The 24,594-nt window shown below is 40.9% G+C and overlaps 1 protein-coding gene and 1 long non-coding RNA gene across 2 annotated transcripts in view; both read left to right on the plus strand.

The window, feature by feature from the left end:
- LOC139705629 (uncharacterized) overlaps positions 1–4,915 on the plus strand; it is a 34,179-nt gene extending 29,264 nt beyond the window's left edge. Inside the window, exons 2-3 of the long non-coding RNA XR_011707474.1 lie at positions 3,382–3,598; positions 4,232–4,915. This is a non-coding gene — a long non-coding RNA (uncharacterized lncRNA). The remainder of the gene's footprint in view (positions 1–3,381; positions 3,599–4,231) is intronic.
- LOC139705807 (olfactory receptor 2T3-like) lies at positions 1,211–2,167 on the plus strand. Its single transcript, XM_071612720.1, has one exon. It carries the CDS (start codon positions 1,211–1,213, stop codon positions 2,165–2,167), a length of 957 nt encoding a protein of 318 aa, XP_071468821.1.
- Positions 4,916–24,594: the final 19,679 nt, after the last annotated feature.

Raw genomic sequence — 24,594 nt, forward strand, 5'->3', positions numbered from 1 at the left:
TTGCTGGGCTGCTGTGGTGCAGATTCACTCACTGGGGAACAGAGAAGCGAAGCACAAGGCTTTGCTCTGCCAGGTCTGCTGGACTCTGTACCAGGAAGGAGGGGAGGCCAGGGAACACTAGCTGCTGATCCTTGCTGCTGTCTCCTGCACGAGTCCCACTTCAGCTTTCCTGAAGGCTTGCCTTTTCTGCCTGCCCATGGTTCACTGCGCTTTGCTTTGTGTGTACCTGGGACTCAGGTGCTGTGTGACTTTTCCTCTGCATGCTGTTCTACCATGAGTGCAGCAGCCCCGGGACAACCAGCCTGACAGCACAGAATTCCCACTCCTCAGTAGTCTGCAGCCTGACATCTCCTTAACTTTGAGTGCAGGACGATTTTCCTCATGCCCAGTGTGACTCACACCAGTCAGCTGAAAACCTGCAGGTGCATCTCAGGTGGAGCTGTTCCTGAGCAAAGCTGTGGATCCTAAGGGATGACTCTACTGGTTTTCTAAGTGGACTTCAGGGCTGGAAGGATCCAAAGACGGGCAGGGGCTGCAGCACCGAGTCTTAATACAACTGCTCCCATGGCCCTTCAACTCCATTCCCCCATCACGGCACACGGAATGTTGAGCTCCCAGGCACTGTTTTAGGGGAGAAACAGCACCCTCAGAAGGAAAAATAAGTGCTTAATTTGTTTTTAAACTAAATAGTTGATATTTAGAGCATCTCCAACTTTTATTTCTGCCATTTCTTGTACATATCATGTTCCTGCAGGATGGTTAGTGGATTAAATCCCTTGTAGGGGTGGCCAGCCACTGCTGCTCCTTGCCCTGCACGGGGTCCACATGATGGAGATATAGGAGGAGAGGATACTGGAGGAGACTGTGGTTTTCAGAGGATGTGAGGTGTGATTTTTAGCTCCACTGACATTATCAACCTCGACAGCTGCCTCACTCTGACTTCCAGCAGTGAGACCCGGATGAGCCCGCAGGTCCCGAGATTCTGGAGCAGCTTAATCTGCTCCTGGGGCCGCCTACAGCTTCACTTCCCTGAGATTTGAATTTACGATTACACCTCGGTTTAACCCAGTGTGTGGGGAAATAGCTCCTTGTGCATATCTTACCCAAGCAGACTGGGACAGTCACGTAGGCATGATGGAGGGAGAGTGACAACCCTCACTCTTCGTAGGTGAAACTACCTGCTAGATATGCATGTGGGGAAGGAAACTTCATGGAATCAAACTTAAGCACCAGTTTCCTCCTCGTGGGACTCTTTGGGAACACCACCCACACTACCCTCCTCTACACTTTGACCTTCATCATTTTCTTGATGGCCCTAGCTGGGAATGCCCTCCTCATTCTTCTCATCTACTCAGAGCCCCGCCTCTGGACCCCCATGTATTCCTTCATCAGCCAGCTCTCTCTCATGGATCTCCTGTACATCTCTGTGACTGTGCCCAAGATGCTGGTGGGCCAGGTCACGGGAGACCATACAATCTCCCCTGCAGGCTGTGGGATCCAGATGTTCTTCTACCTGACCCTGGCAGGGGCTGAGTTTTTCCTTCTGTCGGCCATGGCCTATGACCGGTATGCTGCCATCTGCAGACCTCTGCATTACCCACTGCTGATGAACCAGAGGGTCTGCCGGCTGCTGGTGTCCGGCTGCTGGCTCCTGGGAGCACTGGACGGCTTGTTGCTCACGCCCATCACCATGAGCTTCCCCTTCTGCAAGTCCAGGAAGATCCTGAGCTTCTTCTGCGAGGCCCCTGCCCTGCTGAGGCTCTCCTGCTCGGATGTCTCCCTCTACAAGATGCTCATGTACCTGTGCTGCGTCCTCATGCTCCTTGTGCCCACCTTGGTCATCTCCAGCTCCTACACCCTCATCCTGCTCCTCATCCACAGCACCAGCTCAGCCGAGGGCCGCAGGAAGGCACTGGCCACCTGCTCTTCCCACATGACAGTGGTGCTACTCTTCTTTGGTGCGGCCATCTACACTTACATGCTCCCCGGCTCCTACCGCACAGCGCAGCAGGATGTGATGGTGTCGGCCTTCTATACCATCCTCACCCCTGTGCTGAACCCCCTCATCTACAGCCTGCGCAACAGAGATGTCACTGCGGCTCTAAGGAGCCTGCTGCAGTCAAGGAGGCCCCTCCCGAGGGTTCTGAGAGGGAGTACCTGGGAGTGAGCCTGCCTCTTCCCCTCCCTCCTCCTCCCCATCTCTCCTCTCAGCTGTCCTCAGGATCCAGAGCCAACAAGGAGCCCTCCCATAGTCCCACTCCTGTCTGGAGCTTCTCCTCTATGCTGCTATTCATCCTGTTTTCTCAGTGCATTTCACTTCTTGACATCATTTAACTGTGTCTCAGTAGCTGACCTAGTGACTTTTACTCACCTGTCTCCATCCCGGGTTCACAGGGCATGTCCTGTGACCTAGGGGCCAGCCTTAACCCTAGCAGAGACTCACTGTGCAGACTTCAGACCTTGTAGAGCCCTGGAAGGGACGCTGGCTGCTCCCTCGCTCTCGCTACCCTGTAAGCCACCATTGACCTGTGACAGCCACAGGTGCCCAGCAGCCTGATACGGTGCCTCAGTAAGGACAGGGGAGCACAGATTTCACAATGTTAAAAGTGAGCTGTGATTCTCCACATCATGTACGACTACAAGAATGGGGTCCTAATTAGAGGAAAAGTTATACTCTGTGTATGTATAATATGTCAAAATGCACTCTACTGTCATGTATACCTAAAAAGAACAAATTAAAAAAAATAAGTGAGCTTCATAGTGTAAACACAGTGGTTTTAAACTACTGAGACAAAATGTCATTAATATTGAAGTCCAGGGAGATCATAGGTTCTTCTAATTTTACAGGATGTAAATAAAAGTGCTTCCACATATAATTCTATAATTCTTTGGAATTTATACTACTGTAGAAAATGTGTACTGTATTTACATTGAATATAAAAAGTGTCTTAGAGGAGGATGGAATTTGGGAAATTTACACTTCTCGACAATTTTCTTTCCTTCCTTCCTTCCTTCCTTCCTTCCTTCCTTCCTTCCTTCCTTCCTTCCTTCCTTCCTTCTTTCTCTTTCTTTCTTTCTTTCTTTCTTTCTTTCTTTCTTTCTTTCTTTCTTTCTTTCTTTCTTTCTTTCTTTCTTTCTTTCATGTCAGGGACTGAACACAGGGATGCTTAACCACAGAGCCACTTCCCAGCCCTTTTTATTTTAAATTTTGAGGGAGGGTTTCACTAAGTGTGTAGAGCCTTGCTAAGGTGCTGAGACTGGCCACAAACCTATGATCCGACTCTTTGGCCTCAGCCTCCCAAACCAAGCTTTTTTCTTTGAAATTGGGGAAGCCAATAAGATGATTTTGGACTTACAACTAGGCTGTGTGTCCCCTGCCAGGTGTCAGGCTGTCAAGGACATATCTGTGTGTCTACCAGCACAAGATCATGATTACTTTCAAAACTGATACAATCTACATGTCCAGTGCTTCTGGAATGCAAGGAGGTGGGAAGACATACATCATCTGTGGCCAACAGGCAAGAAGGTGACAGGAGTCCTGAAGTCATCTGTCATGCCAGGTGGCACACTGGCCTCACTTTATTTACCATCAAGGAAGGTAAGCCGGGTCTCCCAGGCCAGGGGCACATCACCAGGGCTGGCAGCCACACTGTGCTTCTGACTGACCATCACTCCTGCAGGGTATCAGGGGAATTTGCCTGAATTGAGGAAAAAAGGGTCATCTGTTAAGAACGAGGGGCTTATATTTAGAGGTGGTTAGAATGTAGGTTAGAGATTGATGTGATTAAACTAAGTAATAAAAGGAGCAAAGCTGCTCAAGTGAGCGGCAGCACTGTGCATCATCCCAACATCACCGGGACCTTGGGGTCACTGCACTTGTGGTCGCATTGCTGGTGTCATGGGGGAGTTTATGTTTTTTTTTTTTTTTTTTTTTCTTGTTCTCTTGTTTTTTAACAAGTTCTTTGTTTATCTGTTTGCCACTCTGGAGAACAACGTGCAAAGGGGTTCTACTTAGGAAGTACCTATTGATCTTTGTATTTCCAAGAGTATATGATTTGGGTTAATTGATAAGCATACAAGGAGCTAGCTGCTTGATCTAACATGAATTATAAAATAAACGAGAGCCATAGTGATTCATTATGGAGTTGTTGGTACCATGAAGATTCATTGTTGTCTTCAGCTCCTCCATAACTACTGCAGCCTTACCCCACTTCTTTCTTTCCCTCTCCAGAGCCCAGGAGAGAGGACCTGGGCATGTGCCAATGTGGACAGTGGATGGCACAGAGGAACTCCTCTGCTGGGCATCGCCCTGAGTCGTTATTGAGAATCGGGTAACACTGAGGAGAGACTGATGGTGCTCACTGTGTGTTTCCATCTGTGCCCTCCTTCACCTCAGTGTGTTAGGGGTGTTTATGGGGATCAGTTAACACTGAGGGTGGTGGACAACTCTCACTCACTCCCCAACCTGTAAGTGGGAAACCTCTAAGGCTCTCTGCAGTTCAGCACCAAAATTTCTTATCAATGAGATGTAATCTATGTGACATAAAGTTAAGCTTTGCAACAGTTCATGGTTATTGGCTTAGTCTTATTTACCACACTGCTCCATTGCACAACTTCCCGCTACATCTTGTCCCCAAATACTTGTTTTACTTCAAATGAACCATCTAATCCATTACACACATTTTCCATATTATGCTAATTGCAGTCACTGGAAAATACTAAATTTATTCTGTATCTTTGAATTTACATATTTGTGAAATAAATGTAATCATTCAGTATATGATCTGTGTTCTGGCTGAAGTTACCCTAACATCATTGAAATTAAGCTACCTTGTTGCATGTATCACTTGTTCATTCTTTAAGGATGAATGACATACCATTATATGTATATACCAGAAATATTTAATCGACACATCCATTTGTAGACATGTATTTTTCATTCTGCTAATATAATGTGACTGATTTATTGATTATCGTATGTTTTTCCATATTTGACATCTCTTGTAAACACTTTAAACTCTCTATGATTGTGCTGAGTAATTGTGTCAGTGAGCTTTGCATTGCTGTGATAAAAATACCTGATCAAAACCAAAAACCAGCCAGGCACAGTAGTGCATGCCAATAATCCTAGAGCTCATGAGGCTGAGGCAGGAGGATTGTGAGTTCAAAGCCAGCCTCAGCAACAGTGAGGCACTCAGTGAGACTCTGTCTCTAAATGAAATACAAAATATGGCTGGGGATGTGGCTCAGTGGTTCAGTGCCCAAGTTCAATCTCTGGTCCAAAAAAACAAACCAAACCAAAACAAACAAACAAAAAAACCCAAAAAACAACTCGGATGAGGGAAAGCACATTTTTGGCTCCTAGGTTCAGAGTTTCAGTTTAATCATTGGCCAATTCCATGGCTTTGTGCCCGTGGTGTGGGCACATTGAGGAACGATACTGCAGAGGGAAGCTGCTCAGGATGTGGCTGCCAGGAAGCAAAGACTGGGAAGGGGAAAGGAAATCCAAGGAAGGTGACTGTTTCCAGGGCTTAATTCCATGGCTCACCTCCTCCAGCAATAGACCCAAAGCCTAAAGCTACCACCCAGTCAATTCATTCAAACTAGGAGAGACTAATTAGGTTGGAGGTCTCACAATCCAATTATTTTACATTTGCAAATTCTGGCCTCAACTCAGGAACTTTTGGGAGACACTTCACATCCCATCCATAACATTTCAACCCCAGACCTCCAAAACTCACGTCCATTTCACAATTCAAAATGAATTTAGTCCATCTCCAAGGGTCCCATAGTCTTTGCCCTGAAATCCAAGTCCAAAATATCACCTGAAACTGAAGGTAAACTCTTGGCTGTGAGCCCTTGTAAAAGTCAAAAGCAAATTATATACATCCAATATCCACTGGTAGAATGTAAATCTTCCCATTCAAAAAGGAAATAACAAGGCTATGGAAAGAATGGATGGGCCAAAGGAAATGCAAACCCAGCTGAGCAACCATAACTCCACATGGAATTTCACATAGAACATCTAGGACCTTTGACTGCAAGATGTTATTTCCAGAGGGATTGACAATGCCTGCCTTTTCCCCCTTGCGGGGGGGGGGGGGGGGCAGAGCACAGGGCTCTCTTTTCCTTTGGCTTTCTCTGCAGCCAGCAGGATTCCTTGGTGGAGTTTATGCTACTTGCATCCATTAAATTCTGGGGATTCCATTCCAACTTTGGCTTCACTTTCACAGCTTCACATATCACCCTCTCAGGGGCAGCCTGCAGGGACAGTTTGCCTGACCTCCCAGGCCTTTCTAACAATGACAGTGGAAACTTCTGTGACCCCTAACATAAGCACCCTACATTCCTAAAGAGCCAGCACCACAGAGATGATGCCAAAGTCTGCTGCCAACTCACACGTAGCTGGGTCCCTGGAATTACTGCCCTGGTGGTTTCTGAATGTCTTTCTGGTTGAGTGTGGTAAAGCAACTTCCTGGGCCCTGTTTGCAAGCAGGGTGCCCCATAAGCCTTCTCAAGGGAATTTTCCCTTCTACATTTTTAAACATGTCATGGCTGTGGTCTTGCAAATTCTTTCGATGCCCTCAGCTCATTTTCAAATGTCTCTGTGTGAAATGCTTAAAGTCTCTTTAGGTGCTGCTATCTCTTACAACCACACCTTCCTAGTTTTTTTTTTTTTAAACAATCCCTTTAAAACTCTGATCCAATCTGTTTTTTGACTTTAATATAAACATCTTCTTTCTTAGAATGCTATGTTTCTCTGGTATTGATACAAATCTTCTAAAAATTTTACAAAACTTGGAAAAGTCTGAATGTTCTGGCATAATATTCTCTGTCAAGAATAGTACCTTAAAACATGCTATAGAAGAAGTTACTACAGGTAAATATATGTATGTGAAATGTGAAGCAATTATCTTATGCAATTTTAATTATGGTGGAATACTAGAAAATGAAAGCTGAAAATAAAAGTAAAAGCATTTAACAGTACAAAACTTCTGTAAAGATAGGGCTCCACATAATGCCTAACTTTTAAAGTCTTTATATCACATTGTTAGTACATTTTGTTTTTAACACTATCATGGAGTAGCCTAGTTTGCATTAACAGACATCTGAAATAAGAAAATAGTCAAGCAGCACATGTGGTGTTCTAAAAATAAAAACAATACACTTATTTATATTTTCAGCATCACTCATTACCTGCCAAAATGAATGTGGAGGTTACAGAATCTAACATACTACGATAAAAAACAAAAACAAAAAGTGACCAATGAAGGCAGAAAATAGGACTTAAAAGACCTGATCTCAATTGACTTTAAAGTATTCATATAAGAAATAAATTCTTGATTTTGAAGGTACAAGGATAATTGTAGAATTTTATTTTTGGTTATATTTGAACTGTATGAATGGTGGGTCTGAATACAGAGAATTTTCATGGTCATGGTCTAATGTGGAGGTAAAATATACAGTAGTTGATGAGTTTGAGAGACTGTAACATGCTCTGGTTGCACAACAGTTAGGCAAGCTGTGGTTTATATTTGTGAAGTTGGATGCCTGTGAAGAATGATTAAATACATGTTTCTAATATTTTAGTGTTTTATATTTAGGTTATTTATTCTTTGTATTTAAAATTGAACAGCTACTGTGCTATATTGATTTTATTGGTAGTATTGAGCAGGCCTTGTTTCAACATGAAACTAGTTGCAAAACTCACTATATTGGAAATAAAAATGTATTTTGACATATACAAATAAAATGAATAAAAAAAGAAGAAGTTACTACACTTTTTGTTGGTTGCTAAACTCTCATCAAATTTCTAACTATGGGGTGTCCTAAGTATTTTGTCTTCTACAATTTCAGTTCTACAACACACTGAAAAAACATAATCACCAAAAGGCTCTAACAAGTACTCTTAAATGCAGTTTCCATAAAAGGGTGGACCTAATATTTCAGAAGAGCTCCTTTTCCAATAGATATCTTTCCAATTCATATTAGTATAAAAATCTAATACACATTTTCTTTGTGTATTAATCTTTGTTCATGATTAATACACAAAGAAAATGTTTTTTGCTAAATTCTGCAGAAATACTATACTACCCTCTCACCTGCAGGGTTTTACATTATTTGACACAAGATTTGAGATATCATAAAGTCCTTATGTCAATGTTTCCTGTTTCATATCCTTTGCCACCTGTTTTCTTGATATAAAACCTCTTAAAACACACATTTAATATACAAAGCTTTCATCAAGAGGGACACCCCCTCAGTAGAACTGGTGTTTGCATTTAGGTTTGAATCCACCCCGCTCGTTGATTCTTGATTTTACTTTTTGCACTTTAGGAGTCTTTTTAAGGAAATCAGGTCCCAAGCCAACAGGATGAAGATTTGGGCCTGCTTTTGGGAAAGAGTCAAACTAAAAACTTCTTTGTAAAAGAAACAAACAAAAAATGTAGTGGCAGCCTTCAGAATTGGAGAAAATCTTTGCCACATGCACCTCAGATAGAGCACTGATCTCTAGAATATATAAAGAACTAAAAAAACTTAACACCAATCATCATCATCATAATAATAATAATCTAATCAGTATAGGGACTAAAGAACTGAACAGATACTTCACAGAAGAAGAAATAGAATTAATCAACAAATATATGAAAAATTTTCAACATCTCTAGCAATTAGAGAAATGCAAATCAAAACTACTCTAAGATTTTATCTCACTCTAGTCAGAATGTCAATTATCAAGAATACAAGAAATGATGTTTTGGCAAGGATGTGAGTAAAATGGTATACTCGTACATTGCTAGTGAGACTGCAAACTGGTGTAACCACTCTGGAAAGCAGTATGGAGATACTTCAGAAAATTTGGAATAGAATCACCATTTGACCCAGCTGTTCCACTCCTTGGTTTATACCCAGAGGACTTAAAATCAGCACACTACAGTGACACAGCCACGTCAATGTTTATAAGAAGCTCAATTCACAATAGCTAAACTAGGAACCAACATAAATGCCCTTCAACAGATGAATGGATAAAGAAAATATAACATATATACACAATGGAATATCACTCAGCCTTAAAGAAGAATGAAATCTTGGTATATGAACGTAAATAGATGGAGCTGCAGAATATCATTCTAATCAAAATAACTCAATTCCAAAAAAACAAAGGCCAAATATTTTCTCTGATATGCAGATGCTGATCCATAATGGTGGTAGGGCTAGGGAAGAATGGAGGAACTTTGAATTAAGAGGAGGAGAGGGGATGTGGGATGTGAAGGGTGATGGAATGATATGAACATTATTATTCTAGATACATGTATGATTGCATGACTGGTGTGACTCTGCATCTTGTATAGACAGAGCAATGAGAAGTTGTGCTCCATTTGTGTAAAATGTGTCAAGATGCATTGAGTTGTCATGTATAACTAATTAGAACAAATAAAATTATAATCTATACAAAAAATGGTGTTTATTATTTAATTACTTTCCAGCTTTTACATTAAATTTAAAATTAAGTTATCTAGCCACCTGCATCACGTAAAACTTCAATACCATCCATTAGGATTCAGTGAGCTATAGCTGGGGAGGAAATGCATGTGAAGGTGGAGTTTGCAGAATTCTTCTGGGGTCCTCTGAGTGTCCTTTGATCTAGCAGGGAACATTGGAGCACTGATAACCAGAAGCCATGGGACAGTCAAGGGGTCTGTGGTGTCGCGACCCCTTGCCCGCAAGGAAGACGCAACTCAGGAATCTTCTTTCAGCAGTTTATTCAGGCCCTTGATATTTCTTCTTCTCCTCTCGGATGCCCCTCCCAGCCTTAATAAAGCATCTCAAGCCCCAATGCAAAGCTGCCACGTGGAGCTTTCTCATAGGGTGATAAGGGATTACGTGCCAACTCTCCAAAAAAGGAGTTGTTTATCACAGGCCACAGTGGAAGCCGGCGCCATCTCGTAATGGTGACCATAGTCTGCAGAAACGGCAGAAGCGGCTCACCACAGTTCCCCCTTTTTGTTTTATTAAAACAATACAGGCGAGAGTAGAGGTCCTATCCCACTGTGCAGAAGTGGCTGCATAGTATGGCTCAGTCCTAAGGAGGGCCCTTCCCCAGATCCGAGGCCATATCAGCCGACGCCTTTTTTCGTGGGGCGGGGCGTGGATGCGTCTAACCCGCATGCAATAGGACATGCTCTCCTTGAGGTCCACGTCAAGGATCACTCAAGTGCAGTGCCTTGCCTCGCATCCTGTATCGTGACGATGGTGGACGAAGGGGGATAGCTGAGGCTGAACTGTGGCTGTTTATAACGACAAACAAGTTGACGGCACCCTGAAAGAAAGGCACGGACTTTAAAGCGATAGTAAAGCACTAGTGTGGAAACCCATCTGCGTGCAATGGCAGCAAGACCGGCAGAGTGCAAGGGCTTTCCAACACTAAGAGAATAACAAGGAAAGTCATGTCGATCCCAGTGCAATGTTATAATAACTTGGGGTGCAACGACCATGACAAAGGTTTACTGTTTAAGATGCGCAAGCCAGACTTGAGGTGAGTTGCCATTTTCTAAAGCTGCAAGAGCTTGTATGATCATAGCCTTTTCTTGTGCATGGCGAGTTTTAAGGCGACAGAGAAGCCACAAACAAAGTACAACACCGAAGCAACACATTGCACCAAAAATGCCTACCCCCACCCACTCTTTGAAGAAGGAAAAAGTAGAAGATATCCAATCGGTGAATCGACCCAAAGTCACGGGATCGACACGGGTACTGTTCAAGACAGCTATCTGGGTTAGTTGAGACTGGATCATGTCTTCCGCTGCCATGGACCAATTTCCGGCCAAATATTCGCCAATGATGCGGGAGGCATTTCTGGAATCATTAAATCTGACAGAGGTTATACATAAATGTGCACGTTGATCAATACAACCCAAATGTACTAGGTCAGACAGTTCCTCAACTTGAGCTTGAAGCAGATCTATCCTTTGATTAGCAGCCAAAATCCCAGATAAAATGTGTTGATTAATTTTACTTTGGGATTCAAGTATGGTGGATGTTTGTTGAATAACCTGATTAATAGTGGCAGCAGTTTGTACTTGGCTGGCCATGGCTACTCCAGCTGTAACTGCTGCAGCAGCAGATACCGCCACAGCTGTCACTATAGCTGCCTTAATTCCAAAATCTCTACGGGTTCTAATCAATTCAACAATAGGAAAGGATTCTGGATCTGCAGTAACCGGGATCGGGACAAAGGTTGGAATTTTCATAATCACTGCCATAGTCCAGGAGCCATTCCAACACTCAGACAAGTAGCAAGTAACATTAGAACAATTAAGCATCCCCTGTAATGTAACATTAGCCAAAAGAAACAGGAATGGAGATTGGAGACAGACTGCTGCGGAGGGTAATGTAGCATTAGATAATTGTGAATTATTTGCAAAAATTTTAAGCCTCCTACCTCGCTCCGAGTCTTGGGTACTGCCAGAAACATTAAACAGCCAACTTTGGACTCCTAATATTTCCCTGGGGAAACACAAGCGCAGACTAGACTAGCCCAATCTGAGGGAGTCATACAAAATCTAGTAAGTCCCTCCACCTGAGTGAGAGTGAAAGCGGCATCTATGCCATAAGTGCGGACGGATTCTGCCAAGGTTTTAACTATCTTAAAGTCTAAAGGCTCATGATATCTTCCCCTGTTATTGTCCTGAAATACAGGGTATGCAAGTCCCATATCTATATTAACTGTCCTCCAAACTTGCGCATGAAAAGATCTCCAGGAACCTTGGCTCCCCCCCACATACTGGGGTGGGGCAACAGGCATCATATCTTCTTCTAAATTTTCAACCTCCTCCTCCTCAGAATTCTGTTGACCAATATTAGATCCCTCCCCCTTCTTACAGTAGGCATGCGCGCCTTGTGTCTCCTTTTTCTTCTTTTTCATTTTTATCTTATGTAGTTGTTGTAACAATATATCAAGGTCCTCAGAACTCTCTGAGTTGCTTGTGTTCTCAGGCGTTCTGAATTTGGTCAAGTCTGGGTAGAGCCTTCTCCTATTTTTATCTTCAGGCTCTTTTGCCTTCTCACTACTGTTACTTTTGATACTCTCTGCCACTTCACTATGTGATCCTTCAGATTTTTCCTCATGTAGTTGTTCAAGAACGGCCTGACCCTCACTCACAGCTTCTTGGCATTTACCATCTGTAAGGCAACTACGGACCATTTTCCAAAGGGGTATCACCCCACCCTCTAATATGCCCTGCTCAGAAGCAAAGTCAAGATCTTTGCCTAATTTATCCCAACTAGGTACAGTAAGGCTGCCCGAAAATGCAAACCACGGTGCAGCGATATCTATCTTCTGTAAAAATCTCTGTAAAGTACTATGTTTCACTTCCAGTCCCTTGGAACGTAACAGGCCATCTAGGGCCAGAAGAAGTGGACTTGAAGATGCGGCACCCATGACACAACAACAAAAGAAGCACAAAAAACAAAAGCACACTGACACAACGAAAAAAACACAGAAGACGGAAGCGAAAGTAGAAGCGAAAGTACACGGTGCAGCTGCAATAAAATGCAAGGCTTCCTCTTTCATTACAGAGGAACTGCCCCGCTTTAGTCGCGGGTCCCACTTACTAGGGACTAACCCCGCTTTGATCGCGGATCCCACTTACCTGGGACTAACCCCGCTTTGGTCGCGGATCCCACTTACCTGGGACTAACCGGTGCACCACCCCTGACTGTTGAAAGTTCTGGTTCCCGGGTCTCGGCACCACTTGTCGCGACCCCTTGCCCGCAAGGAAGACGCAACACTCGGGAATCTTCTTTCAGCAGTTTATTCAGGTCCCTGATATTTCTTATTCTTTCTTCTTCTTCTCTTCTTCTTCTTCCCGGATGCCCTCCCAGCCTTAATAAAGCATCCCAAGCCCCAATGCAAAGCTGCCGCGTGGAGCTTTCTCACAGGGTGGTGTACAGGGTGGTGAAAAATCATGTGCCAACTCTCTCAGCGGAGCCAGCGCCATCTCGTAATGGCGACCATAGTCTGCAGAAACGGCAGAAGCGGCTCACCACAATGAGACTATTCAGTTTTCTTTATGGAAATCTTCCAGGTTTTTCACCTTCTATCCTAGATTCTGGGATCTTCAGGAGTTTTTGTTGATCATCGCAGAACATCTTGTCACATACAGATGGAACATAAACTTGGGTTTAAATCTAGAAGTTGCATAGAACTATAGAGACATTTTCTTTTAAAAAAAAAAGTTTTAATTTTCTGTGTGTGTGGTGCTGAGTGTTGAACTCAGAGTCTGGTGCATGCGAGGCCAGCACTCCATCAACTGTCATATGTCCCCAGTGCTCTTTCTTTATTATGGTTTTTAACACTAAAGCACTTACTGCTTTTCTTTCTCCAATAGAACTTAGAAAATTCTCCACAACTAGTTTGAATTATAGGAACTTACTTCATGTCCTCTTTTCCTTGTGAGATTTAGGTATAGTTTGATAAATTCATCTCAATTCAACTTTCTTTTTTCAATTATGGAGAACTGATGCAAAGTCATGTATAAATACAATAAGATAAATGTACAAAGCACCACCTATTTTTTACAAAGGGCCTGAGAAAATTTCAGTAGATTTTAAATATATGGTGATTTTTGAAGCTGGATTTAAAAAAAATATATGGCTTAGATTGCATAGGTTGAATTTAAAATTTTAATATGGTTCAGTATGACATCCTCATTTAAGGGGCAAAAAATACCCATAGATGATTCCCTCTTAAAGACAATAAGATGAAGGTATAAATAACAGAAAGGGTTGGTAAAAGTGAGAGTCAGGACAATGTGTGTAAGGAGAATCTAGCATGTTTTAACTCCAGGAACATGAAGAGGGACTGCCCAGGTGCTTTCTCTGGAAGTGAAAAACCAGGAGTTTTTCTTTTTTGTATTGCTCTTGATAGTGTTTCAAATAATTAAATATATGATAAATAGATCATTTCAAAGCTGCTAAAAAATTTTTGCTTTGAAAGATTCAAGAATTAATTATTTCTAAATTACATTTTCCTTATTAGGAAATTGATTAGTATCTTTGATAAGCCATTGAGGAATGCTGAGTTACATATAATCTGAAAATTGAAATATGCTTCCAAATGTTGCACAACTTGAAATTTATATTGACACCAATAGACACACACACCCTTATAGTCATAATTAATATATACTCAGTAAAAAATGTTAAGAATACAATTGAAAATTTGGGCACAGTGACACATGCTTGTAATCCAGCAGCTCAGGAGGCTGAGAGAAGAGGACGGTAAACTCAAAGCTAGCCTCCCAACTTGTCAAGACTGTGTCTCAGAATAAATAATCAAAAGGGCTGGGATGTTGCTCAGTGGTTAAGCACCCCTGGGTTCAATCCCTGAAACCCCAAAACAAAAAGTAACAAAATGAATAAGTGAAAAATGTATTTGTGATCGAAAGAAAGGGGTGAGATTAATGTTCAAACTATGCCAATGAAAATTGTGTTCTACATTAAATATCTTATTTCCCACAGTTATTTACATATGTGCATGTTTATCAGTTGTATAAAAACATTCCTATCTACCTACCTATCCTATACCATATTTTGCATTTTGTGTTTGTTGTCTTAATGTGAATGTGTTTATTTTTCTCTGGAATTTTACAAGTATGCTATAAGGAATAGTAATCTGAAGAGGAGAATTTTAAACTATCCAGAATCAGCATTAAGAATTTTCCCACACTATACTTGCATACATTGTGCAGACCTCCCAAAGGTCCCTGTGTTCCTATTGCAGCAGTGGCAATCACCCCCAAAACCATAGTGCACTTTTAAGGTCTCTCCATGCTTGCTGTGTTCTTCTCAGAATTAAACCTTTTCCTGGACTAGCTGACTCTTTGGATGACACTGTAATTTGCTGAACAGAATAAAAGTGAAGCTCAGATGCAATTAAACTCTAACTGCTTCTTACTCACTCCTGAGTGTCACTTGTTGTCAACATGGAACAGAACCGTGTCTCCCCTTGCTTCTCCCATCAATGGTGTCTGCAGCCAGGGTGAATCTGTCCAGTCAGCACAGTGCTATGTAGGATGTGGGGAGCTCAGTCACTTCTGCTTTATGTGAACCTGGGGGCTGGCCAGTTGGAGTGGGGCCCCCAGGAGCACAGAGATCAACCTGCAGAGACAGCAGGAGACCTGCGCACACCCCCAGGCAGCAGCTCCTCCAGAGCCCAGGAGAGAGGACCTGGCCATGTGCCAGCATGGACAGCGGAACTGCTCTGCTGCACATGGCTGTAAGTCATTACTGAGAAGTGAGTAACACTGAAAAGATTGATGGTTCTCCCTGTGTGTTTTTATCTCTGTCCCCCTTTCCTCATTATGAATTAAGGGTGTTGGTATGGATCAGGTAACATCAAGGCTGGTGAGCAACTCTCAGTCACTCACCAACTTGTAAGTGGGAAACAGTTCACACTGTAGTTCAGCAGAAAAAATTCTTATCATTGACATGAAATTCACATGACATAAAGTTCACCTTTATGACAGTTCATGGTTATAAATGTAGTGATATTTACTACATTACCAAGTTGTAGAACATCCAACTACAACTTGTTCCCAGATACATTTATTGCTTCAGATGAACCATCTAATCTGTTACACATGGTCTTACAGACACTAGAAAACTCTAGTTATATTCTGTACCTCTGAAATTATATATTTGTGAAATTTCATATAAATAAAATCATTCAATTATGTTCTGGCTTGACTTTCCCTAACTTTTTCAAAATCAGTCCACCCTGTACAGGCATAGTTTGTACATTCCTTAGGATGAGGGACATTCTGTAACGTGTACATTCCACAGATCTTTAAATCAGCATGTCCATCTGTGAACTTATTTCTCCTCAGTCTGGTGATATAATGTGATTGATTTATTGTGTATCATAAGTTTGGCCATTTGGTCATCTCTGGTATACACTCTGCACTCTATGTGATTATGATGAAGAACTGTGTCAGATTTGCCTGGCTGTGACCAAAATACCTGGTTAAAAAACAAACAAACAAACAACAACAAAAAAAAACCAAAACCCACAATAAACAAAACCAACCCAGATTTGGGAAAGCATATTTTGTCTCAGGGGTTCAGAGTTTTAGTCTATTTTTGGCCAATTTCATGACTTTGTGCCCATGGTGGGGGCACATTGAGGACGAACACAGCAGAGGGAAGATGCTCAGAAAATGGCTCCAGGAAAGCAAAGACAGGAAAGGATAATGAGGGTTAGAGTAGGGTTAGATGAAAGCTATCAGGGATTAATCCCAGTGGGCCACTTTTTCCAGCAATGTCCCAAATGCCTAAATCTACTACCCAGTCAATACATTCAAATTAAGGTGGATTGATTAGGTTGCTGCTCTCATAATCTTATCATTCTACCTTTGAAAATTCCTGCCTCAATCCAGGAACTTTTTGAGACACCTCACATCCCATCCATAATGTTTCAACCCAAGACCTTCAAAAGTCATGTCCATTTCACATTGCAAAATGAATTTAGCCCATCTCCAAATGTCTGTTTGTCTAAACAACTCCAGCTTTATCCTAAAGTTTGAGCCAAAAATATCACCTAAATCTGAAGGTGAAATCTTGGTTGTGAGCCCCCATAAAAATCAAAAGCAAGTTACATGCATCAATATCCACTGTAGAACATAAACCTTCTTTTTCCAAAAGGACTTAGTAGGGTTGTGGAAAGAATGGGTGGGGTAGAGGAAATACAAAACCAGCTGAGAAAACAACTCCATCTGTAATTCCTCATGTAGTAGCTAGGACTCTTGACTTAAGACAATATTTCCAAAATGTCTGGTAATTCCTGCCCTTTGGTCTTTCCAGTTGCAGAGCACAGGGTCTCTCTTTGCCTTTTCTTGGCAGAGAGTTTATGCTATTGGTAACTATTAATTTCTTGGGATTCCACGCCATCTTTGGCTTCACATTTACAGCTTCACCTATTCACCCTGTCAGGGGGAGGTTGCAGGGCCTCAGACTATGCTACAGTTTACTTGGGTTACCAAGCCTTTCTTTGAATTGATGGTGGAAGGCATTAATTTGAGCACCCTGCATTCCTGCAGAACTGGCACAATGTAAATGATGCTAAAGTCTAATGCCTCCTCACACCATAGTTGGGAGCCCAAAATTATTACAATGGTGGTTTCTGAATGTCTTCCTTGCTTAGCCTGGTAAAACAACTTTTTGTGCCCTCTGTGCAAACAGGGTGGCCACAAGACACTTCTCAAGGGAATATTCCTTTCTACATTCTTGAGTGTGCAATAGGTATGGTCCTACAAATTTATTAGATGCTCTCAGCTCCTTTCCTATTGAAGAGGTATGAAATACTTCACATCTCTTTAGGGCCTGCAGTCAGTTTACAACCACTCAGTTTTTGGATCCAACTTTTAAAATGATGTCTTTAGAATTCTGATCAAATCTAGCTTTTAACTCTACTGATACAAACAGTGATTCCTTGCAGTTGATATAATATTCTAAAGTCATTGATATAAGTATTCTAAAGGATTTATGAAGGTGGAAAAAGTCAGATGGTTCTGGCATAACTCTCAGTTGTGAATATTATCTTAAAAGTCTCTATAGAATAAGTTACTACATTGCCTTGTTGATTGCTAAACTTTCATTATACTTCTAACTCTATACTGGGCTCAGTCTCGGTCTTCTGCAACTTTCATCCCACAGACACTGACACTCATAACCATGGGAGATGGTGATGTGCATCAGGTTTGTGATTGTCTCATGGTGGTGGTGTGCTGCTTGCACTGGGAACTCCCTGAGCAAATACACAGTTGAAGATCCCCCTGTTGCTAGGGTGACACTCTGCCTATGAAAAATCAGGGCAAAGGCTCAGAGTTATCAGTCTGAACCTTGAAACTGAGATAATATCTCCCAGGGATAGGGGATTCTGAGCATAGATAACAACAACCACAATGTCTCATCGGTGCTGGGAGCCTCACACCTGCCTGCTTTGTTGAAACTTTCTCACAAATAACCTTTGGATGATAAAACCTATAAAATAAATGTGCTGAGCCAGCTCGGGGTCACTAATCTCAACCAGAAATGAGTGTCCCACCTGATCCTGGCATTCTCTCTAAAGGTTTTTGGGTGTTTTTAAAAAATCTCTGGTCATCCCTGTCTGGTATCTGAATTAATGGCCATGGAGGTGGCAGCACATAGTCACACAAAAAGCTCTAACAAGTACTCTTAAATATTGTGTCCTTATTAGAGTAAACCTAATATTTTATGAAAACTGGCTAAATAAATAGACCTAATATTTCAGAAAAGTTGGCTATCCAAAATATATCTGTGACATAATGATATTACTATAAAAATATGCTCCTTGGCTCATGACTAATACTCAAAGTAAATTTTTTTTTTACCAACTTCTGCATATATTCCATACCACACCAATTGATGGGACTTTGCATTATTTCACACACAATGTGAGCTATAATAAAGTCCTTTTATCAAAATTTCTTTCTTCATCTCCTTTGACTCAAGGTTTTTCAAATAAAATATAAGATAAATATCCAAAAATGTACCCCAGAGGACGTGTCTCAATAGGACTGGTGGTTGCAATTCAATTTCTTTTCAACTTTATCTGTTAAATTTAAACTTCATTTATGTGGCCACCTCAACTCATGAGAAACACATAAATTTAGATTCAGGAAGCCATAGTTGAAGAGGAAATGCATGTAAAGGTGGAGTTTGCAGAATTTATCTGGGGTTCTCCGAAGGTCTTTTCCTCTAGCAGGAGACATTGGAGCAGTGAGAACCAGAAGACATGGACATAGTGTGTTGGTGGAGCCTCAACTCTGGTGGATCATATCAGAGGATGTCAAGCCTTCCCGCATCAGGCAGCACTGAGGTGCTCGTTGGCGCCTGCTGCAAGTATTCCCTTGTCTGAAAATTTAAGAAATGCCTTTATTAATCAATAACATACATATAGGCTTTTATATTGTCATAGGTAATAAATTCATTTTTATTTTTAATCCACATTTTCCTATTAGTGTTTTGGTGAACAAAATTGATTGTTTAGAATTTGGAATTGAATATACTGATTGTTTTTTGGTATAAATATTTTATTCTCATTTTGTTATATCAGTACTCCTAGGTACCTTGATATTGAGCCTATATCAGTCATAATTAACGATTAACAAAGCACATGCCAATGAGCACACTAAAATGTTTGGAGTGAAATAACTCATGTGAGATTATGAGCTGCCACAAACTGGGCACAGGGGTGCACACCTGAAATCCCACACATGAGGAGGCTGATGAACAATGATCACAGGTTTGAAGCAAGCCTCTGAAACTCCTGGAGTCCCTAAGCAACTTAGCAACACCCTATTTTCTGTGATACATTTTGGCACATTAGAAAGAAATCACTGTGTGAGTCTTGAAGTAGGACACTAAGTTTATTAAATGGAGGGTAGGAATGGCAGATAGAAAGGCAGCTCTGCATCCTTCAACCTTTTGCAGAAGGTAGGGTACATTTTTATAGCCCCAAAGTACAAGCTACCAGTAAGTCAAAACCATAGTAACATGGGGAGTGAGTCAGAATTACCCAGTTTAGGGTACAGTACACAGCCCAAGAAAAATAGGAACTAAAATGAGAACAACTTACATATGTATTTCCTAATAATATGCTGTGAAAGAATAATTGAAACTTTTTTAGTCTTATTTGTTGTCACACACGCTGTGCTTGGCAGGAGGTGGGTCACATAAGCAAGTTTTCTCATGTGAGAAGCATTTTTCATATGCAATGGAGTCTCAGGGTAAAATGGAGTTTGTCTGGTCACGGCATGTATAGTTTGTCCCACAATAAAAACAGAAAAAAGTCTAGGATGCAGCCTAAGTTCAGTCCTGCCGAGCACAACAACAGCAACAACAACCAAAATGATGGCCAGAAATGCATCTAGAGGTTTACTTTACAAATTCCAAAAAACAGAGAAATTTTCAAGTTTACATGGGTCAGACAGTGAGGCTAGACAATTCCTGGCCACTTTTTCATAATGATCAGGTATTACTCATTACCATAGTTATTATAGAAGTAAGATGTGTTGGAGGAAAACCCTTAGAAAAATTACCTGCAACTCAGCCCCGAGTTTGTGTCCCCCATACTAGACCATCGTAGACATAATAAAAGATTGGCAGCCATAACAGCCAGGGGAGCCCAAGGTGCTTTTCCCCAGTGGATGGATTTTACTATTGGTTCATAATGGATGTAACATTTGCTCTGTCTTTTCTTAATGGAAAAGGAGTATCTTCCTTTTTTTATATAAGTTAAATGGAAAAAAGTATCATTGTGGTTCTCTCTACATTTTTTATTACAAAGTTTTAAGGATTTGATTTATATATATTTTCAAAGTAATTAAATTGACACAATTTTGTATCACAGTTTGGCAGCAGATTATGTGACTGTACATTATCTTCATGTTTTATTTGTAAATATTTCCTCTGAGACAGAAATTGATGAAACTTTAATATATATCACCAGAAATTTTTTCAGAAAATATATTGGATCAATTTCATATACTAAAAAGGATTGATAAAATTAAACTTTTATGAAGGATCTGTGGCAATAATAAGGTAAATTTAAAAAATATGCTATAAAATAACTGAGATTTTAGTGAGGTGATAATAGGGTAGGCAAGGTAGAAGAGCATTTGATCTCATTTAACGCCACTCAATGAAATGAGGATAATGCTGAAAAAGCATCTTTATCATTTCCTTGAGAACAACTGTCTTTGCATCACTCTCTCACAGTTTCCTTTACCTGTTTGTACCTGAGACTTTATGTAAGATGCTTTAAGAAGAGAGAAACACTGGTGTCAAAGGCAGAGAACTGTGTCCTGGACTGTGTCAGAGGTCACTGAAGGCTATCTTTAGACAAATATGAAGGGACTGAGGAAAACTGAAAACACGAAGATGTGAGGGGTGCAGGTGGAGCAGGCCTCCCTGACTCTCTGGGGGGAAATTTCCGTACCGTAGAAAATATGAGAATATATGACATGGCAATAAAAGTAAAGCAACCACCACCAACTGCCATAGCAGAGACAAAAAGAAGGACCATGTTGCTGGTGGTGTCAGAGCAGGAGAGCCACAGCAGAGAGGGGACATCACAGAAGAACTGAGGGACCACATTTGATGGCAGAAGGACAGCCGGAATATGTTCCCAGTGTACACACCTGCATACAGCAGACAACTGAGCAGGGAAGCCAGGGTCCATGAGGACACAAATCTGAGGGTTCATAATAAGGGGGTACTGGAGGGGCTGGCAGATGGCCACCTAGCAGACCCAGGCCATGATGGTGAGAAACAGAAGTTCAACACAAGCACAGAAAATGACCGAGAAGATTGTGTTGCTCAGCCAGGCACTGAAATGGCCCTGTTGCCAGTGAGAGAGTTGACACAGGCATTGGGGACAGTGATCGAAATTTTTTCCCTAACAAGGTACCCAGGTAGGTCTGTGGGAATATTGTGAAATAAAGAAAACTCAGATTACAGCTATCAGGAGAGCCCTGTGGGAGAAATTCAGTAACCATGGTGGCATTCGATATTTAGTGGAAATTCTGGTTGTCTGTGAAGATAAAGAGAGAAGAAAGAGGAAGCAAAATTATGATTAACACCAGTACTTGGGCCTGGGTCTGTAGTTCAGTGGTAGAGAACTTGAATAGAACGTGTGAGCCACTGGGATCGAATCTTAGCACTGCATATAAATAAAATAATAAATAATATATAAATGTTCATAGACAACTGAAACATATTTGAAAAATAAAACAGTTAGTTTACACATTCATGTCCAACATGTTTTCTTGTACTTTTCAGTAGCTTTCCCTGCAGAGGAAGGTACTCTTGGTTTTCTGATGTGTTTACTCATTTCTGAGCAGAGTGCACCTCCCAGTTCAGGTGTGGAGGTCTGCAGCCCAGGGTCTGGGCCTGATCTGCAGAAATTGTCTTCAGCTCCCCATCAGGCCTCCATGACCTCCTGAGACTCCATGCAGAGCACTCCATGATTGACCCCTCCTCTTCCCCATGAACATGGGTGTCACCATGCATTCTTTTTGTTCTCAATTTTCGTCACCTCCATTTTATTTCATTAATATAATTGTGCAAGTTATTTTCTCATTTTTTCCACATGTAATAATTCTAATCATGTTTGTTTTATAATTTTTTTTAGGTAGGAAATGATTCATAATTTTGGAGTATTTATTCTCATGAACAAAAATAAAGTTCTCATGAGGAAAGTTCTCCACCACATTTTCCCATTCGAAGCTCACAGGTCTGGTGTTACAGTAAACTGAAGTGACCTGACTGCACCTGGCTTTTCTGCAGTCCTCTACTCTCCCTGCTGCTCCCCAGGACATGAGTGGTGCTGTCTCATGGTCACACACCATCAGACAGGCACCTGTTCCTGTTCGCACTGGGGCTCTCTTTTCTTCTCCAACAGATCAGAGTAAGGTCTTCAAAGACTCCTGCTGACATTTTCCTAAACTTCTACATTTACCCTGTTGTGTTTTTATTTCATGTTCAGCACCATGAAGTTAAAGATTCCTTTGTCTAAAAATTAATTTGCCTTAGTCTTGACACCTTATATTATATTTCTTTCTTCCTTTTTATTTTAAATAGCTTTATTTTGTTTATTCAATTTATTTATTTGTTTATTCAATGTATTTGTTCAATTTGTTTATTTATTTCAATATCTTTATTTTGTTTATTTTTTTATGTGTTGTTGAGGATTAAACCCAATTCCTCACATGTGCGAGGCAAGCACTCTGCCACTGAGCCACAACCCAGGTCTATATTGTTTCTTCACAATTTCATAATCATACAAAAATACTGACTGAATACAATGAAAGGAAGATTTCACTTATAGTTCAACACTTCTGTAACAGCTCAGACCACTTCAATCCCAGGTCACCTCCATCATCATCTCCTCAGGACTCTGCTATCCTGGGTCCTCCTCAGCACCTTGACAGGTTAAACACACTCACCCTTAGTAAAATGACCTTCCTGATAAGGCTGCCTGGACTTCTCTAGAAATGTGTGTGTCTCCCAGGATAGATGTTGCATGGCCAGACACAGGTAGGGTGCTGCTCTTGCACACTGTGGGTGAAGTTCAAGGGATCCTACTCAGCCTATGAAGTAGGACAAAATATATAATCTTGAAAAGGACACACAGTGATAAAGATAAGAAACCACAGCAGAACATTCAAGAAACATGAGATAGCATAAAAAGACCAAATTTAATAGTAATTGGGATTGAAGATGCATAGAGTTCCAAACCAAAGGAATAAATGATCTATTTAATGAAATAATGTTAGAAAGCTTTCCAAACATGAAGAATGAATTGGAAATCAAAATTCAAGAAGCCTACAGAATGCCAAATGTACAAAATCACAAAAGATCCACACCAAGTCACATTATAATAAAAATGCCCAACACACAGATTAAGGAGAGAATTTTAAAAGCCATGAGAATCAGATTACATATAGGGGGAAACCATTTAGGATAACTGCAGATTTTTAAACAGAAACCCTAAACGCTAGAAAATCCTGGAACAACATATATCAAGCTCTTAAAGAAAATGGATGTCAACGAAGAATCTTGTATCCAGCAATATTAAGCTTTATATTTGATGAAGAAATAAAAACTTTCCATGATAAACAAAAATTAAAAGAATTTATAGTTAGAAAACTGGCCTACAAGATATCCTTCAAAACATTTTCCATGAAGAGGAAACAAACAAACAAAAAAAAAAAAAAAACAATGAAATCAGCAGAGGGAGATACTACCCTAAAGGAAAAACTAATCGAAGAAGAAAATCAAGTCAAGTTAAATTAAAAAAAAAAAAAAAAAAAAAACAGATAAAGATGGCTGGGAATACAAAACATGTCTCAATAATAACCCTGAATGTCAATGGCTTAAACTCACCAATCAAAAGACATAGTCTAGAAAACTGGATTAAAAAAAAAAACCCAGCAATATGCTGCCTCTATGAGACTCATCTGATAGAAAAAGACATCCACAGACTGAAGATGAAAGGTTGGGAAAAATCATACCACTCAAATGGACTGCGGAAGCAAGCAGGGGTTTCTATCCTCATATCAAATAAAGTAGACTTCAAGCTTCAAAGTTAATCAAAAGGGAAAAAGATGGAAATTACTTACTGCTCAAGTGAACCATACCAACAAGCCATAACAATCATAAATATATATTCCCCAAACAATGGAGCAGCTATGTTCCTCAAACAAATTTTTCTCGAATTCAAGAGTCAAATTGACTGAAACATGATAATCTTGGGCAACTGTAACACACCTCTCTCATACCTGGATAGATCTTCCAAACAAAAAATGAATAAAAAACTATAGATCTCAATAATACAATTAATAACTTTGACTTAAGTGATATATATAGAATATTTCAACCTGCATCAAGTGGATAAACCTTCTTCTCAGCAGCACATGGATGCTTCTCTAAAATAGACCAAATAATATGCCACAAAGCAACTCTTAGCAAATACAAAAGTGTAGAGATACTACCCTGCATTTTATCAGA

The sequence above is a fragment of the Marmota flaviventris genome, chromosome 5, assembly GCF_047511675.1.
Source record: "Marmota flaviventris isolate mMarFla1 chromosome 5, mMarFla1.hap1, whole genome shotgun sequence".
Lineage (NCBI taxonomy): Eukaryota > Metazoa > Chordata > Mammalia > Rodentia > Sciuridae > Marmota > Marmota flaviventris.